The 19,881-nt window shown below is 37.8% G+C and overlaps 1 protein-coding gene across 8 annotated transcripts in view; it reads right to left on the reverse strand.

The window, feature by feature from the left end:
- Positions 1-19,881, reverse strand: part of VPS13B (vacuolar protein sorting 13 homolog B) — a 780,541-nt gene that overhangs the window by 205,507 nt on the left and 555,153 nt on the right. For all 8 annotated transcript variants that reach the window (XM_070477337.1, XM_070477338.1, XM_020914637.2 and 5 more), the window contains one exon: positions 15,905-16,042. In XM_070477337.1, the coding sequence (XP_070333438.1) occupies positions 15,905-16,042 (138 nt within the window). The remainder of the gene's footprint in view (positions 1-15,904; positions 16,043-19,881) is intronic.

The raw sequence follows: 19,881 nt of genomic DNA on the forward strand, positions 1-19,881 counted from the left end.
CAAACTCATGCCCATCGAGTCAGTGATGACATCCAGCCATCTCATCCTCTGTCGCCCACTTCTCCTCCTGCCCCAATCCCTCCCAGCATCAGGGTCTTTTCCAATGAGTCAACTCTTCGCATGAGGTGGCCAAAGTAATGGAACTTCACCTTCAGCATCAGTCCTTCCAATGAATACCCAGGACTGATCTCCTTTAGGATGGACTGGTTGGATCTCCTTGCAGTCCAAGGGACTCTCAAGAGTCTTCCCCAACACCACAGTTCAAAAACATCAATTCTTCGGCACTCAGCTTTCTTCACAGTCCAACTCTCACATCCATACATGACCACTGGAAAAATGATAGCCTTGACCAGACGGACTTTTGTTGGCAAAGTAATGTCTCTGCTTTTTAATATGCTGTCTAGGTTGGTCCTAACTTTCCTTCCAAGGAGTAAGCGTCTTGTAATTTCACGGCTGCAGTCACCACCTGCAGTGATTTTGGAGCCCCAAAAAATAAAGTCTGACACTGTTTCCACTGTCTCCCCATCTATTTTCCATGAGGTGATGGGACCAGATGCCATGATTTTAGTTTTCCGAATGTTAAGCTTTAAGCCAACTTTTTCACTCTCCTCTTTCACTCTCATCAAGAGGCTTTTTAGTTCCTCTTCACTCTCTGCCATAAGGGTGGTATCATCTACATATCTGAGGTTATTGATATTTCTCCCGACAATCTTGATTCCAGCTTGTGCTTCTTCCAGCCCAGCGTTTCTCATGAGGTACACTGCATATAAGTTAAATAAGCAGGGTGACAATACACAGGCTTGACGTACTCCTTTTCCTATTTGGAACCAGTCTGTTGTTCCATGTCCAGTTCTAACTGTTGCTTCACAATGCAGGAGACCCTGGTTCAATTCCTGGGTTGAGAAGATTTGCTGGAGAAGGGATAAGTTACCCACTCCAGTAATCTTAGGTTTCCCTAAGCAATGGGAGAGACCTGGGTTAGATCCCTGGGTTGGGAAGATCCCCTGGAGAAGGGAAAGGCTACCCACTCCAGTATTCTGGCCTGGAGAATTCCATGGACAGTATAGTCCATGGGGTTGCAAAAAGTTGGGACATGACTGAGCGACTTTCACTTTTCACTTTCAGCTCAATGGTTGGACTGAGAAGCAGCTCCAAAGCACTCCCCAAAACCAAACTTGCACTAAAATATAGTCACAGTCACTGTTTGGTGGTCTGCTGCCCTTCTGATCCACTACAGCTTTCTGAATTCTGATGAGACCATTACATCTGAGAAGTATGCTCAGCAAATCAATGAGATACACCAAAAACTGCAATGCCTGCAGCCAGCAGTGACCAGCAGAAAGGGCCCAATTCTCTACCACAATCCCTGACTGCCCACTGCACAACCAAAGCTTCAAAAGTTGAACGAGTTGGGCTAGGAAGTTCTGCCTCATCTGCCATATTCATCTGATCTCTCATCAACAGACTATCACTTCTTCCAGTATCTTGACAACTTTTTGCAGGAAAAATGCTTCCACAATCAGAGGGAGGCAGAAAATGCTCTCCAAGAGTTTGCTGAATCCTGAAGCATGGATTTTTACGCTACAGGAATAAACAAACTACTTCTCATTGGCAAAAATATATTGATTGCAATGGTTCCTATTTTGATTAACAAACATGTGTTTCAGCCTAGTGATAATGACTTAATATTCATAATACAAAACTGCAATTACTTTCTGTACTATTTGGTTGTATACTATTTCTTAGATCAGTTTTCCAATGCAAAATAAAGGAGAGCAAAAAAAATAAACAAATGGGACCTAATCAAACTTAAAAGCTTTTTCACAGCAAAGGAATAAAATGAAAAGACAACCTATGGAATGGGAGAAAATATTTGCAAACAATGTAACTAATTAAGGGTTAATATCTAAAATACACAAACAGGGACTTTTCTAGTGGTTCAGAATTCCCCTTGAAATGCAGAGGACACAGGTTCAATCCCTGGTCAGAGAACTAATATCACACATGCTGATGAGCAACTAAGCCTGTGTGCCACAACCAGAGAGCCCTTTCTGACACAACAACTGAGGACTGCATGCTCTGGAGCCCATGTGTCACGACTACAGAGTCCATGCAGATTAGAAGTATGGGGTTAACAGACACAAACTACTATACATAAAATGGATAAGTGACAAGGATATAGTATTTGCACAGGAAATACAATAACTGACAATGGTCTGCTAAAAAAATGCTGAATCACTATGGTGTATACCTAAAATTAACACTATATTGTAAATCAACTCTACTTCAATTTAAAAAGTTAAGCAATAAAATAAAATCCTTGGTCTACTCTCTATTTGACATCCTGACCTCAAGTTTATTGTTTTATTTTGATAAATCATAGGGAAAATAAACTATGATAGTACAATGCTGACACTGCAAACTGAAATCCGTAACACCTAGTAAATGTAAAAGTCAAGGTTCTCACACTTTATTAACTAGTTTACATTTCTTAAATGTAGAAGATAGCTTGCTAGTATGGTTGTAAAACTAAAATAGAGATAGGACTCCAGTGATCAAGGTGTGGACCTTGGCCCTATTTCTGCCTATTTCTAAAGAGAAAAGAACAAGGAGTTAACTATCAGAGTTACAATAAGTAGACTAAATTAATTAAAATTAGCTTTAAAATGTGCTTTCCTTCACTTTGCATCTTTTTGTATATAAAAATCATATTACTTATTCTTCAATTTCTACTCCAGAAAATGTCAGGAGGCTATTTGTGTTTTTTCAGGTTATCTTAATTTCCCTCAGTCAGTCATCTTCTACCTATGTCTGGATTAATTCCCAATAGTAATGAATTCTGTAATAACAGAACATAAAAGCAGATATCATCATGAAAAGTAAAAACATTTTAAAAATACACAAAATTGGCAGTAAGCAACTTAGCATTTCTACTTTATATTCATCATAAACAAACCTATTTGAATGGTGTGTTACTATATCTGAGAAGTTTTTAAAGTAGTATTTCACATTATTCCAGTATGTATTTTCATTCAAATCAAAGAGGCTTGTGGAAACAGGAAATTCTAGAATGGTTAGGAATTTTTTTTAAAGTGAAAATTAAAATCCTTTCAACCTATAAAACAGTAAATTTATAAAAAATGGACTACAAAAAATTAAAAATCAAATAATATTTTAAAATAAAAATTAAATAAAACCAATCCAAAGCTGGAATGAAATCAGGAAAACTGAAAATGACATATATAAATGAATTAACAGGTTAGTTAAGGAGAGTAAATAAGTGATTCTATTATGAGAAAAACTATCACTGGCTATGTGTTTCAACAAGTGACACCAAGTATATTAAAATAAAAGAAATAGGAAATTATAATCATAACTTTGATATAACTATGTTGCCTAAAATTATATGAAAATTGTGATATGCTAATTATTTATAATAAAACATAAATGTGGGAATGTTCTCCTAGTTTGGCATAAGTTTTTCTTTGCTGTCCTTTAAGTGTCATTTAGTGGATACAGTGACAGTATTCAAATATATGTCCACAAAGAAACAATGAAAAAAATTCCAGGGGGTTCAAATATTTCTGTAAATGACCTTAAGTTAATTAGAAAAGTCTGCACCCTTCCCATTTCTTCTTCTCACGTGTCAGCTCTCATTAAATTAAAAAAAAAATTCATTTCAAAGTTAAGAAATCCTATAGTTAACAAACTTTTAAACTGGGATCAAGGGGGCACATTCCTAAGTTTCTGTATGATGTCAAATTTGCAAAAAGTATGAATGAGTTTTCAATATAAGAAGTATCTAACAGTAATTTCTCTATAGGCTAACTGTGCTGGGAACAGGTGGCCCTGCTTTCAATTACAGAGGGCTAGCATGCCAGTGTGAGGCCTGGATTAGTTCACCTTCTCACGGGGAATTTTCCTCGGTTGGGAATGGATTTATTATGGCTTCACACATGGAATAGAGCTCATGTCAGCTGAGGGCAGTGACACATCATATGATTCAAATTAACCTGCTGTGGACTGTTCCGCGGGGCTTAGATTGTGTATTAAAATGACGACATTTTAAAAACAGCTTGAAAGAAACCAGGATTGCTGAACTGCAATGGTTCCAATTTGTTCCAACTAATCTATCACCTGCTGGAGCTATTATTCTAGTGGGTTTCTGGTAGCTGCTGTTTTCCAGGTTTCTCCAAGCCACTGACCTTGCTAATGGGTACAATTGTTGCCTCTGAAGAAGGAGGTGGGGGTGGAGAGAGCTTTGAAGGGGTTTTTGATGTATAAGTTGGGACTACCAATTGTGCTAAGGTACTATTAAGTGAACAGAGGAAATCAGGGAATACTCAAGAACACTGAATTATTTTCCCAAAAACAAATGCTAGGGAGCAGCATATGCATCACCTTGTTTAGATAAAATAATCCTTGAAAAAAATCTGAAAGGCTGAATTCAAAAGCTGTTAAGTTTGCACCTTAGGAAGAAAATTTAAGAGTAGGTAGTTATAGTCGGTATTTCCTCTACTCTTCGGGGTCGTAACTTTTATTGCTACTGAAACTTTAATTCAGGAGTAACAAAGGAATAAACGAAAATACACTATTTTAGAGTTGTAGCATGAAGCATTCTTTGGGAATGATACTTAAATAGATGCACATACAGATTAAATTAATGGTATCCAAAGATACTTAATGATAATACTACATAATACTAGAAGCATTATTTGCAACACTAAAAAAAAGGGTTTTTTATTTTTTAAGGGAAGAGAATGGTACTGGGGAACACAAGAAAGCTGAATTTTGTTCCTTCAGTCTTAGCATAAATAATATTTCTCTTAAAATCTGGGAAAATATATTTTTTCTTGAGTTGCCAAAAATCTATAAAATAATATATAACCTAGAGTCAGACATCTTGGAATGTGAAGTCAAGTGGGCCTTAGGAAGCATCACTACGAACAAAGCTAGTGGAGGTGATGGAATTCCAGCTGAGCTATTTCAAATCCTAAAAGATGATGCTGTGAAAGTGCTGCACTCAATATGCCAGCAAATTTGGAAAACTCAGCAGGGGCCACAGGACTGCAAAAGGTCAGTTTTCATTCCAATCCTAAAGAAAGGCAATGCCAAAGAATGCTCCAAATACCACACAACTGCACTCATCTCACACGCTAGTAAAGTAATGCTCAAAATTCTCCAAGCCAGGCTTCAGCAATACATGAACCGTGAACTTCCAGATGATCAAGCTGATTTTAGAAAAGGCAGAGGAGCCAGAGATCAAACTGCCAACATTTTCTGGATCATCGAAAAAGCAAAGAGAGTTCCAGAAAAACATCTATTTCTGCTTTCTTGACTATGCCAAAGCCTTTGACTGAATGGATCACAATAAACCGGAAAATTCTGAAAGAGACAGGCATACCAGACCACCTGACCTGCCTCTTGAGAAACCTGTATGCAGGTCAGGAAGCAACAGTTAGAACTGGACATGGAACCACAGACTGGTTCCAAACAGGAAAAGGAGTATGTCAAGGCTGTATATTGTCACCCTGCTTGTTTAAGTTACATGCAGAGTACATCATGAGAAATGCTGGGCTGGAAGAAGCACAAGCTGGAATCAAGATTGTCGAGAGAAATATCAATAACCTCAGATATGCAGATGACACCACCCTTATGGCAAAAAGCAAAGAACAACTAAAGAACCTCTAGATGAAAGTGAAAGAGGAGAGTGAAAAAGTTGGCTTAAAGCTTAACATTCAGAAAGCTAAGATCATGGCATCTGGTCCCATCACTTTATGGCAAATAGATGGGGAAAGAGTGGAAATAGTGACTGACTTTATTTTTTTGGGCTCCATATTCACTGCAGATGATGACTGCAGCCATAAAATTAAAAGACGTTTACTCCTTGGAAGGCAAGTTATGACCAACCTAGACAGCATATTAAAAAGCATTACTTTGTCAACAAAGGTCTATCTAGTTAAGGCTATAGTCTTTCCAGTAGTCATGTATGGATGTGAGAGTTGGACTATAAAGAAAGCTGAGTGCCGAAGAATTGATGCTTTTGAACTGTGGTGTTGGAGAAGACTCTTGAGAGTCCCTTGGACTGCAAGGAGATCCAACCAGTCATCCTAAAGGAGATGAGTCCTGGGTGTTCATTGGAAGGACTGATGTTAAAGCTGAAACTCCAATACCTTGGCCACCTGATGTGAAGAGCTGACTCATTTGAAAAGACCCTGATGTTGGGAAAGATTGAAGGCAGGATGAGATGGTTGGATGGCATCACTGACTCAATGGACATGAGTTTGGGTGAACTCCGGGAGTTGGTCATGAACAGGGAGGGAGGCCTGGTGTGCTGCAGTTCATGGGGTTGTAAAGAGTCAGAGATGACTGAGTAACTGAACTGAACAGCAAAAAATGCTTTATTATGTCCCACTATTCCTAATGATCTCTAAATTAATATAGAGTAGCTGTTTACAGAGAGATAACAATTTTTATTTAATAATACCTATGTACATACTTTACAGGACAAACTGTTTATAGCAAGGAAATTTTCTCTGAGGTGGCAAATTCTGGAGTGGTTCAAGGCTGTTAGCTTAACGTTCTCAGTCGTGTCTGACTCTTATGCGACCCCATAGACTGTAGCCTACTAGGCTCCTCTGTCCGTGGGATTTTCCAGGGAAGAATACTGGAGTCGGTTGTCATTTCCTTCTCCAAAGGATCTTCCCAACCCACGGATCGAACCCGCGTCTCCCACATTGTAGGCAGATGGTTTACCATCTGAGCCACCAGGGAAGTCCCTAAACATACTTGACATGATAAACTGTTTACAGCAAGGAAATCTTCTCTAAGGTGGCAAATACTGGAGTAGTTCCAGGCTGTTAGCTTAATGTTCTAGTGGAATCGCACAGAACTGATTTATCATTCAAACTAATCTCCCCTCAAATAATTCATGACAGAAAAATAATCGTGGTTAAAAAATGTTTTAGACTTTGAAGAACTTAAACCATTTTATATTGGATATTGTATTTGATTTCTCATAATAAAAAAATCATTAAAAAAAAAAAACACTCAGGGCCTCTGTGGTGGGCCTATACCCTGCAACTAGAGAAGCCAGCACACAGCAGTGAAGACTCAGAGTAGCCAAAATAAATAAAATTAAAAAACAGTCATTCTTTGTATCATTTTCCACTCTCCTATGCCCCAAAATATCTGCAGTTTGAGTCTCAGTAATTGTATTGATGGTCTAATACAAACATATATTATTAATATATGAGTCATATGAAATCTTGGTACAAAAAGTGTTTCCAGATCCACAGTATTCATTTTACCTGTGAGCTTGTTAGAAACATAGAATTTCATCCCTATTAAACCACATTTGCATTTAACCAGAACTCCAGAAATGTTCAAATGCACACTGCAGTTTGAGAACCACTGCTGTAAAATAACTATTTCAATTCATTAATTTAAAAGCTCGAACCCCAGATAGACAATCTTTATTACTGAATGGGCATAAAATTAGAAGTAGCAGATATGCAGTTTCCAATTTAAAAAAAAATAAGAAACACAAAGTACAACAGTTGTAAAAGTCATACATAGTCAAATTGAATGACAGAATGATAAACATATAAGTTTTCATTTGCTCATTTATATTTCTCAAAATTCAAATTATATGGGAGACATAAAAATATGGTACACAATTTACTGCTGACTTGAAGATCCCATCCCTTTTAGAAACAAATCAATCAAATGTAAACTCGAAGGGAACTTTCTAGCCAAAAGGTGAAAGACTGAAGATGGCGGAGGAATAGGACGGAGAGACCACTTTCTCTCCTACAAATTCATCGAAAGAACATTTGAATGCTGAGCAAATTTCACAAAACAACTTCTGATCGCTAGCAGAGGACATCAGGCGCCCAGAAAAGCAGCCCATTGTCTTCGAAGGGAGGTAGGACAAAATATAAAAGATAAAAAGGGAGTCAAAAGAGCTACGGACGGAGACCCGTCCCGGGAAGGGAGTCTTAATAGAGGAAGTTTCCAATCACCAGGAAACCCTCTCACTGGCGGGACTGGGGGAAGTTTTTGGCACGGTAACTGGGAGGAAAAATTAAACAAGGCCCACAGATTACGTGCCTAAAAGCAACTCCCAGCAGAAAAGTACCCCAGACGCCCGCACCCGCCAGCAACAAGCGGGGCGGAACGGAGAGGAGCGGGCGGCATTGCTTAGGGTGAGGACCGGCCCAAAGACCCTGAGAGCAATCGGAGGGAGCTTTTTTAAACTATGGGATAGCAAGGGACAAAATTAACTGGCCCAAACACACTGCCGGTGGTTCGCAAAACAAAGGGACTGAGAATCTCCAGAGAAGAGCCGGCCCATCCCCGCTGGAGATAGGAGGCAGGGGGTAGGGGAAAAGGGCAAACTCAGCCCATGAGAAGCCACCCCCTCCCACACTGCAAACAGGCCTCGGGGTTCCATCTAAAGACTTCCTGAGACCCGACTGGCGGTGCCTGCTGGGGCCGCGGAGGGAAAAAGTGCGCCGTACCCGGGGAGAGAGGGCGCCCAAACCTCTGGCTGCCTGGGCCGCTCGCCGCGGAGGGAAAAGGCGTGCTGCACCCGGGAGAGTGCGCCCAAGCCTCTGGCTGCCTGAACCGCTCAGGCCGGGGAAGGCACAAAACGCAGGAGCAACCGAACCTGCGCTTTTGTGGAGTACCCAAAAACTGGAACCGCACTCAACGCAGGGCCCGCTCCATGTAGAGCAGCCGGGAGCCTGAGCAGTATAGACGGGGAAAGCACAGACACCCGTGAGCAGGGCAAACCCAGTGTGGCCGGAACACGGTGAGTGCTATCCACACAGAGAGGTATCTGTCTGCAGCGCCCCGCCCTCCCCGTAGCAGGACTGAACTGAACTAGAGCACCTAAATAAGAGATCACCTCCGCCCGCCTGTGTCAGGGCGGAAATTAGACACCAAAGAGAGCAAACAGAAGCCAAATAAACGAAGGGAACCGCTTCAGAAAGGACCGGTGCAACAGATTAAAATCCCTGAAGGTAACACCGACTACACAGGAAGGGGCCTACAGATATCGAGAAGTGTAAGCTGGAAAGAGGAGCTATCTGAAATTGAACTGAACCTACGCTGACCGCAACAACCTCAGAGAAATTCCTAGATATATATGTACATATTTTTTTTTTTTAATTAAAAAAAAAAATTTTTTTTTTCTTTTTTATTTTTTCTCTTTTATTTTCTTTTATAATTCCCTATTACTCCCCCATTACTCCTCAACTTTCATTTTCATATATTTTTACGATTTTTTAATTAGGAAAAAAAATTTTTTTTTCTTTTTTTTTTTTCTTTCTTTTTCTTGTTTTTTCTCTCCTATTTCCTTTTAGAGTCCTCTAATACTCCTCTATTATTCCTTAACTTTCATTTTCATTTCACTATAACCTTGCCAAAAAAAAAAAGGGAGAGAGAGAGAGAAACCCTATTTTTAAACTGAACTTCATATACAGTTTTAATTTTTTTGTGTTTTTGTTTTTAAATATTGTATTTCAAAGAGTCTAACCTCTACACTAGATTTTCAATCTTTGTTTTTCAGTAGTATGTGATATAAATTTTGGTCATTTAAGAATCCAATATTCAGTTCCCATTTCTATTCAGGAGTGTGGTGATACTCTCCCACTTTTGACTCTCTGTTTTCTACCTTAGGACACCTCTATTTCCTCCATTCCCCTTCTCTTCCCAATCCAACTCTGTGAATCTTTGTGGGTGTCTGGGCTACGGAGAACACTTTGGGAACAGATAACTGCGTAGATCTGTCTCTCTCCTCTTGAGTCCCCTTTTTCTCCTCTTGAGTCCCCTTTTTCTCCTCCTGCTCACCTCTATCTCCCTCCTCCCTCTCCTATTCTTCATGTAACTCTGTGAACCTCTCTGGTTGTCTCTCACGGTGGAGAATCTTTTCACCATTAACCTAGAAGTTTTATTATCAGTGCTGTATAGTTGGAGAAGCCTTGAGACTATTGGAAGAATAAAACTGAAATCCAGAGGCAGGAGACTTGAGCCCAAATCCTGAGAAAACCAGAAAACTCCTGACTACATGGAACATTAAGGAATAAGAGACCATCCAAAAGCTTCCACACCTACACCAAAACCAACCACCACCCAAGAGCCAATAAGCTCCAGTACAAGACACACCACGCAAATTCTTTAGCAACGCAGGAACATAGATCTGAGTGTCAACATACAGGCTCTCCAAAGCCACACCAAACACAGAGACCCATCGCAAAACTCATTACTGGACACTCCATTGCACTCCAGAGAGAAGAAATCCAATTCCACACACCAGAACGCTGACACAAGCTTCCCTAACCAGGAAACCTTGACAAACCAATCGTCCAACCCCACCCACTGGGTGAAACCTCCACAATAAAAAGGAACCTCAGACCACAAGAATACAGAAAGCCCACTCCAGACACAGCAATCTAAACATGATGAAAAGGCAGAGAAATACCCAACAGCTAAAGGAACATGAAAAAAGCCCACCAAGTCAAACAAAAGAGGAGGAAATAGGGAATCTACCTGAAAAAGAATTTAGAATAATGATAATAAAAATGATCCAAAATCTTGAAAACAAAATGGAGTTACAAATAAATAGCCTGGAGACAAAGACTGAGAAGATGCAAGAAATGTTTAACAAGGACCTAGAAGAAATAAAAAAAAGTCAATTAAAAATTAATAATGAAATAAATGAGATAAAAAACACTCTGGAGGGAACCATGAGTAGAATAACAGAGACAGAAGATAGGATAAGTGAGTTAGAAGATAAAATGGTGGAAATAAATGAAGCAGAGAGGAAAAAAGAAAAAAGAAAAGAAATGAGGACAACCTCAGGGACCTCTGGGACAATGTGAAATGCCCCAACATTCGAATCATAGGAGTCCCAGAAGAAGACAAAAAGAAAGGCCATGAGAAGTTACTCGAGGAGATAATAGCTGAAAACTTCCCTAAAATGGCGAAGGAAATAGCCACCCAAGTCCAAGAAACCCAGAGAGTCCCAAACAGGATAAACCCAAGGCAAAACACCCCAAGACACATATTAATCAAATTAACAAAGATCAAACACAAAGAACAAATATTAAAAGCAGCAAGGGAGAAACAACAAATAACACACAAAGGGATTCCCATAAGGATAACAGCTGATCTATCAATAGAAACCCTTCAGGCCAGAAGGGAATGGCAGGACATACTTAAAGTAATGAAAGAGAATAACCTACAACCTAGATTACTCTACCCAGCAAGGATCTCATTCAGATATGAAGGAGAACTCAAAAGCTTTACAGACAAGCAAAAGCTGAGAGAATTCAGCACCACCAAACCAGCTCTTCAACAAATACTAAAGGATCTTCTCTAGATAGGAAACACAGAAAGGTGGTATAAACGTGAACCCCAAACAATAAAATAAATGGCAATGGGACCATACCTATCAATAATTACCTTAAATGTAAATGGGTTGAATGCCCCAACCAAAAGACAAAGGCTGGCTGAATGGATACAAAAGCAAGACCCCTATATATGCTGTCTACAAGAGACCCACCTCAAAGCAAGGGACACATACAGACTAAAAGTGAAGGGCTGGAAAAAAATATTCCACGCAAACGGAGACCAAAAGAAAGCAGGAGTCGCAATACTCATATCAGATAAAATAGACTTTCAAATTAAGTCTGTGAAAAGAGACAAAGATGGACACTACATAATGATCAAAGGATCAATCCAAGAAGAAGATATAACAATTATAAATATGTATGCACCCAACATAGGAGCACCGCAATATGTAAGGCAAATGCTAACGAGTATGAAAGAGGAAATTAATAGTAACACAAGAAAAGTAGGAGACTTTAATATCCCACTCACAACTATGGATAGATCAACTAAACAGAAAATGAACAAGGAAACACAAACTTTAACGGACACAATGGACCAGCTAGACCTAATTGACATCTATAGGACGTTTCACCCCAAAACAATCAACTTCGACCTTTTTCTCAAGTGCACACGGAACCTTCTCCAGAATAGATCACATCCTGGGCCATAAATCTAGTCTTGGTAAATTCAAAAAGATTGAAATCATTCCAGTCATCTTTTCTGACCACAGTGCAGTAAGATTAGATCTCAATTACAGGAAAAAAATTATTAAAAATTCAAACATATGGAGGCTAAACAACACGCTTTTGAATAACCAACAAATCATAGAAGAAATCAAAAAAGAAATCAAAATATGCCTAGAAATGAATGAAAATGAAAACACAACAACCCAAAACCTATGGGACACTGTAAAAGCAGTGCTAAGGGGAAGATTCATAGCATTACAGGCCTACCTCAAGAAACAAGAAAAAAGTCAAATAAATAACCTAACTACACCTAAAGCAACTAGAGGAGGAAGAAATGAAGAACCCCAGGGTTAGCAGAAGGAAAGAAATCTTAAAAATTAGGGCAGAAATAAATGCAAAAGAAACTAAAGAGATCATAGCAAAAATTAACAAAGCTAAAAGCTGGTTTTTTGAAAAAATAAACAAAATTGACAAACCATTAGCAAGACTCATTAAGAAACAAAGGGAGAAGAACCAAATTAATAAAATTAGAAATGAAAATGGAGAGATCACAACAGACAACACTGAAATACAAAGGATCATAAGAGCCTACTACCAGCAGCTCTATGCCAATAAAATGGACAACTTGGAAGAAATGGACAAGTTCTTAGAGAAGTATAACTTTCCAAAACTGAACCAGGAAGAAATAGAAGATCTTAACAGACCCATCACAAGCAAGGAAATCGAAACTGTAATCAGAAATCTTCCAGCAAACAAAAGCCCAGGTCCAGATGGCTTCACAGCTGCATTCTACCAAAAATTGAGAGAAGAGCTAACACCTATCTTACTCAAACTCTTCCAGAAAATTGCAGAAGAAGGTAAACTTCCAAACTCATTCTATGAGGCCACCATCACCCTACTTCCAAAACCAGACAAAGATGCCACAAAAAAAGAAAACTACAGGCCAATATCACTGATGAACATAGATGCAAAAATCCTTAACAAAATTCTAGCAAACAGAATCCAACAACATATTAAAAAAATCATTCATCATGACCAAGTGGGCTTTATCCCAGGAATGCAAGGATTCTTTAATATCCGCAAGTCAATCAATGTAATACACCACATTAACAAATTGAAAGATAAAAACCATATGATTATCTCAATAGATGCAGAAAAAGCCTTTGACAAAATTCAACATCCATTTATGATTAAAACTCTCCAGAAAGCAGGAATAGAAGGAACATACCTCAACATAATAAAAGCTATATATGACAAACCCACAGCAAGCATCACCCTCAATGGTGAAAAATTGAAAGCATTTCCCTTGAAATCAGGAACAAGACAAGGGTGCCCACTCTCACCACTACTATTCAACATAATTTTGGAAGTTTTGGCCACAGCAGACGAATGGATGAGGAAGCTGTGGTACATATACACCATGGAATATTACTCAGCCATTAAAAAGAATTCATTTGAATCAGTTCTAATGAGATGGATGAAACAGGAGCCCATTATACAGAGTGAAGTAAGCCAGAAAGATAAAGACCATTACAGTATACTAACACATATATATGGACTTTAGAAAGAGGGTATTGATAACCTTATATGCAAAACAGAAAAAGACACTCAGATGTATAGAACAGACTTGTGGACTCTGGGAGAAGGCGAGGGTGGGATGTTTCAGGAGAACAGCATTGAAACATGTATATTATCTAGGGTGAAACAGATAACCAGCCCAGGTTGGGTACATGAGATAAGTGCTCGGGCCTGGTGCACTGGGAAGACCCAGAGGGATGGGGTGGTGAGGGAGGTGGGAGGGGGGACTGGGATGGGGAATACATGTAAATCCATGGCTAATTCATTTCAATGTATAACAAAAACTACTGTAATGATGTAAAGTAATTAGCCTCCAGCTAATAAAAAAAAAAAAAAAAGTGGAAAAAAAAAAAAAAAGGTGAAAGACTGTGCCTAAAAGCAAAAGAAATCTGAAACTAAAAGAAAAAGGAAGTAAACGCATTTCCCTATCACTTCTACATGAAATAGTCATGTTCTTACCCTAATTCATTCATTCTGGCATGTTCAGTCTTTTGTCTTGCAACTGAAGAAGCAAGAAAGCTACTGACTCTCTGCTACCCTATGGACTGTAATCTGCCAGGCTCCTCTGTCCATGGGATTTCTTAGGCAAAAGCACTGGAGTGGGTTGCCATTTCCTTCTCCAGGTTGCAGGTGGATTCTTTACCACCAGGGAAACATCCTATACATATATATTTTATATGTATATTATATATATATATATATATAATAGCCTAAACAGCAGCTATTTTTTTCTTAGTAGTATATAAAATGTTTTTTTCCTACATTGATGGTTGCTTGAATTCAATAAAATATGGTACTTCACATTCACTAACTGAGGACTCACACTCTTTTTCAACCATCCAGCGTTCTAAAGGATGCATCCATCTTAAATGAATCCTTTAGACTTCATCATCAGCTTCTTCCCTTAAAACCACACCTATATAGTAAATCTAGATACTAAAAATTAGAACTAATTCTTCATATATCTGTATGTTTTAAATCCCAGTGTCAGATAAACATGTGTAAGAAGAACTGAGCCCCAGTGAAAGGGCCAACTGAGGTGGTTTCATGCTCTTTCTACTCTAGTCCTGATGGTGGGCCACTTTCTCTATTTGTAGTCATGAGTCATAATTTACTGGTTGTGGCACGCAAACTTAATCAGGTCCACATAGGGATAGCTTTCAATCACCAAAATTCATGCCTTGCAATACACTGCTAGAGATCTCAGGACAGTATAACGCCAGTTTTAAACTACTAATGAAGAAACTGGTATTCTTTGAATGACTAACATGTTCTGCAGCACTGTGAGTATAACAAAAGGAAAACTCAACTGTAGTAATTTCTGTTAAATAAACAACTCAGATCTCAAAGAGGTGATGTAAGAGTAACAAAGAAAAGAAGAGGAATTATCCTCCAATTAAAAATAAAAAAATTAATTAAAAAAACATGAGATGAAGGAGGAAGAAATAGAGCAGCAAAAACAAAGAGCGTAAGGAGGAGATAGACAAGAAAGAAAAAACCTTTAGTTATACTAAAATTAGTGCAGTATAGAAGTTACCTAGGTCTTTGGAGTCATAAAGAAACTAAGTTTGAATGGCTCCTTTGCTACGTGATCTCAGGCAATTGACTTAATTTTTCTAAGTCTTAGCTTCTTTATTTGTAAAATGGGATTAATTATAGAGCCTATACCTTGGCTTTATACAAGTATATAAAGCACCTAGTACCTGGGACATAATAAGCACTTAATACTTTTTGATATCTATATCTATTTAAAATTGAGTGTTAATATGTCCCAAGCACTTTGCTAAGCATTTGAAATGTGTAAGTATTTATCTAATCCAATCTACCTATGTATATTATCTTGTCTGTGTATGTCATGTATCCTATCCACCTATCTATCCATTCATGCTCCCACCCATCTATCCATCCATTACCTATTTTATCTCTTCATTTACAGGTAAAGAAACTGAGGCACAGGAGATTAGACAATGGCCTAAGGTCCCACAGTTAATTAGTAGAAAAGGTAGAAATAAAATGACAACTAGTTTTTAATTGATAACTACTTATTGTCAAACTAATGGTAAATTTTAATGCATATTAATATTTGCCTTTTAATCTCTAGAACAGGTAGCCTGAGAAGAGTACACGCCTGGAAAACAAATGAATTACTCATGGTTGGCAAAGAACGTCAAGATTGCTAGCAACTCCATGTACACATTAAGAGACTCACAGGAAAAAAAAAGTTTGAATTATGACTTTCTTACCTGGTCCATTAAGAAAATCTTTAATTTGTAATGTTACAAGTGAAGGTGGAATACCACTTTTGCTGTCTATTTCTCCAGGTACCGTCTGCAGCCAAACTGTACAATAATCAAGGGCTTCAGGCAAAGTCTTCCCAGGATCTGAAGAGACAAAATTAAAGCTGAAAATGTCAATTACAACACAAACATCAATTCTGGTGTAAGAGTCTGAGCTGATAAGCAAGAGAAAAAAACAGTTAAAATATTGTATGTCACCTTCATTAATGCATTTGCTTGTATACATACAGTACATAAATACTTAAACAGAAGCCCTCTCTGTACAAGGTAGACTGAGGAAACTATATTTTCCAGAACCAGGCCAAAGAGGAAAAAATATTTCAAATCTTAGCTCATATCACCATTGAGTAAAGGCAGCTTCTGTACTGAGCTGCTGACTGTTAATAGTTGAATAGATAGATTTGTTTTTTAAAGGGATGTTGGAAACAAGGAAAAAAAAAGGGCAACTTTTCCAGCTTAAAAAGAGGCATATACATGTTCAAAGATGCAGTGGATTAGTACTACTTAGGGGTTATTCGATCTGTTTCAGTTTTACTGACATTACAATCACTTTTACTGCTAGGCTTTTGAAGTTAACTTCAGTAGCTTTCCCATAACCTTTTTTAATGATAAAATAGGTCAATCTTTCAACAGTTCCAATTATGACTAAAAGTGGACTTTTTCAGTTTTTTCTATTAAATATTGTGCATTTTAAGCTTTTTTAAGGTTAATATTGTATATTTTTTTTAAAGTTTCTTTCAGTTACTGGTGATGGCAAATGGAATTTACCTTTTAATGCTTGGCAATCCAGTTTTTATTGAAATAGCTCTTTAAATAAAAACGACTGCTATATCTTGGCATGCAATGTAGTAGGCTTTTTAAAAACTTCTAAATATTCACAGTTTTTCTTTAGTTTCAAGATTGTTTTACTCTCTGTGTTTTAATGGCCTTTCAATGTCAATTTTATTGGGATGTTCTTGCCATAGAGTCCATCTATTCCATTTTCAGTTGATCTGAAATGTGTTATTAAAGTGTTATTTATTTTAGGTTTTATTGATTGGATTGCATTCAAGAAGAGCATTTACATACTGTGTATTATACTCAACATATGGTTATACAGTATTACTGTCATATGTGAACTGGGCATATAAATTCTGCCTTGGAATTTGTATTTCTTGACCCTATCATGTGATGCTTATGAAACCTGGCACATATGAACCTTTATGTGATTTCAAAGAAAATACTGAAAGCACTGATCGTGACATTAGATCTATGTGGTAAAGATCAAACACTAAACTAGTGCATTCTTCTCTTTTTATATGATCAGAGAACTTAAAGCAGTGAGAATATGCATAGTAGATCCATTACACAGTAACACCACACCATTCTGTTGTTCAAATATAATAGTGAAGTCTGGTGAAGGATGGCAAAAGTCTATTGCTGGTAGGATCTATAATCAGTCTGTAGGCTCTATGTAGTCTGTCAGTTCCTGAGCATCTATTTCTAGGTCTCACCTATGTAGCCATCATTAAGAAGAAATCATTATTATCAAATAAGTGATGCTGTGCCAGACCTATACGAGGAGACATAATTCTTGATTTTACAGATGATACAATCTAGAAAGAAAACAATGATCTAATGGAAAAAAGATATAAATGATGCAGCTGAATAAATAATGAACAGACATGAACTAAACTGATGTAGAAATATTAATATGATGTGTAAAAAGCTGGCAAGTAAAAATTAGGATATAAGTATAACAAGGTATAAAACTCACAAATTTAAACTTGTATGGCAGAAAAGGGATATCATGACTACATAAAGAGTTCGTATAATCAATACAGACACTAATAGAAAAACAGGTAAAGGGCAGAAAAAGCACTTATTTATGAAGAAAATAAACAAGTAATAAATGAAGAAAAACAAATGGCATAAAGCAGTTAATATATAAACATTAAGAGATACTACATCTTAGAAATAATTAAAGGAAAAAAAAAAACCTTTTTAAAATAAGTAGAGTTTTCAACCTACCAAGACTAAAAAAACTGATAACGTCTATGCAAGAGGAGAGTGAAAAAGCTGGCTTAAAACTCAGCATTCAAAAAACTAAGATCCATGGCATCTGGTCCCATTACTTCATGAAACAGATGGGGTGAAAAGGAAACAGTGACAGATTTTATTTTCTTGGGCTCCAAAATCACTGTGGACGGTGACTGCAGTCATGAAATCAAAAGACGCTTGCTCCTTGAAAGAAAAGCTATGACAAACCTAGACAGCATATTAAATTAAAGAACAGAAACATTACTTTGCCAACAAAGGTCCACATAGTCAAAATTATGATTTTTCCAGTAGTCATGTACAGATGGGAGAGTTGGACCATATAGAAGGCTGAGCACCAAAGAACGGATGCTTTAGAACTGTGGTGCTGGAGAAGACTCTAGAGACTACCCTGGACAATAAGGAGATCAAACCAGTCAATCCTAAAGTATATCAACCCTGAATATTCATTGGAAGGACTGATGCTGGAGCTCAGGCTCCAACACTTTTGCCACCTGAAGGGACGAGCCAACTCAATGGAAAAGACACTGATGCTGGGAAAGATTGAGGGCAGGAAGAGAAGGGGGTGACAGAGGATGAGATGGTTGAATGGCATCATCAACTCAAAAGACATGAGTTTGAGCAAACTCTGGGAGATAGTGAAGGACAGGTAAGCCTGGAGTGCAGCAGTCCCTGGGGTCCCAAAGAGTTGGATGTGACTTAGCGACTGAACAAACGTAACACACACACATACAAATTCATTGTAGAATTGTTTATCATAGCAAAAAGTAGAAAAGAACCTAGACATCCATCAACGGATTAATATTTAAATAAAAACCAACAACCCATACAGTGTTTAATACAAGAATCAAGATTTATATGTATTGACATAGTAAGACAAACATTTTATGCTAGTAGTAAATAACAAAGGTTGAATATTTTTTCATTTTTTGGCCATTTAGGATTCTTCTTCTAAAAATACTCATTTTTCTATTGGGTTGTTTTTCTTACTGATTTGTAGAAACTCCTTATATATTATGGGTGTTAACAATTTGTTTGCCATGTATAGCAAATGTTATTTCTTGGTATGTTAGTTGCCATATAGTTATATCCTGATGCTTTTTTACATGCATACTTTTGAATAGATGAGGTAAAAAATTATTAACATCTTACGGATTTATCCCTAGGTTGAGTATGTATTTTCCCATAGTCTATTGAAGCATTTCTAAGAACTGATTTACCTTTAGCTATTTAATCTTTCTGGAGAACACTTGTCTATGAAAAAGGAAAAAAACTCCTCTGTCTCACTATTAATTCAGTTCAGTTCAGTCGCTCAGTCGTGTCTGACTAGTTGTGACCCCATGAACTGCAGCATGCCAGGCCTCCTGTCCATCACCAACTCCCAGAGCCTACCAAAACTCATGTCCACTATTAATTAAGCTTATTTAAAACAAGGAACAATTTTTTTTCACTTGAAAGATAAGCAAAAACTTGATGTGTAATAGCTTGTGTGGGGGAGGAAGAAAAATGGATTCTACCATGTATGATAGGTAAGAGTGTGTGAAAAGTGGAAGCATTAGTTGCTCAGTCATGTTCAACTCTTGTGACCCCATGGACTGTAGCCAGTTAGGCTCCTCTGTCTGTGGGATTTCCCAGACAAGAACACTGGAATGGGTTGCCATTTCCTTCGTGGATTTTCCCGATCCAGGGATTGAATTCCCCTCTCTTACATCTCCTGCATTGGCAGATTGATTCTTTTCTCCTAGCGCCACCTGGGAAGCCACATACTACATCCCCGGTTTAAAATGTATAGCTGCATTCAGATGACTGATGTAAGAACAGAATAACTGAAATTAAGAACATTGAGGAAAACACAGGTTCATGGTTGATGAACACTGAATGTATGA

The sequence above is a fragment of the Odocoileus virginianus genome, chromosome 15 (assembly GCF_023699985.2).
Source record: "Odocoileus virginianus isolate 20LAN1187 ecotype Illinois chromosome 15, Ovbor_1.2, whole genome shotgun sequence".
NCBI classification, from domain to species: Eukaryota; Metazoa; Chordata; class Mammalia; order Artiodactyla; family Cervidae; genus Odocoileus; species Odocoileus virginianus.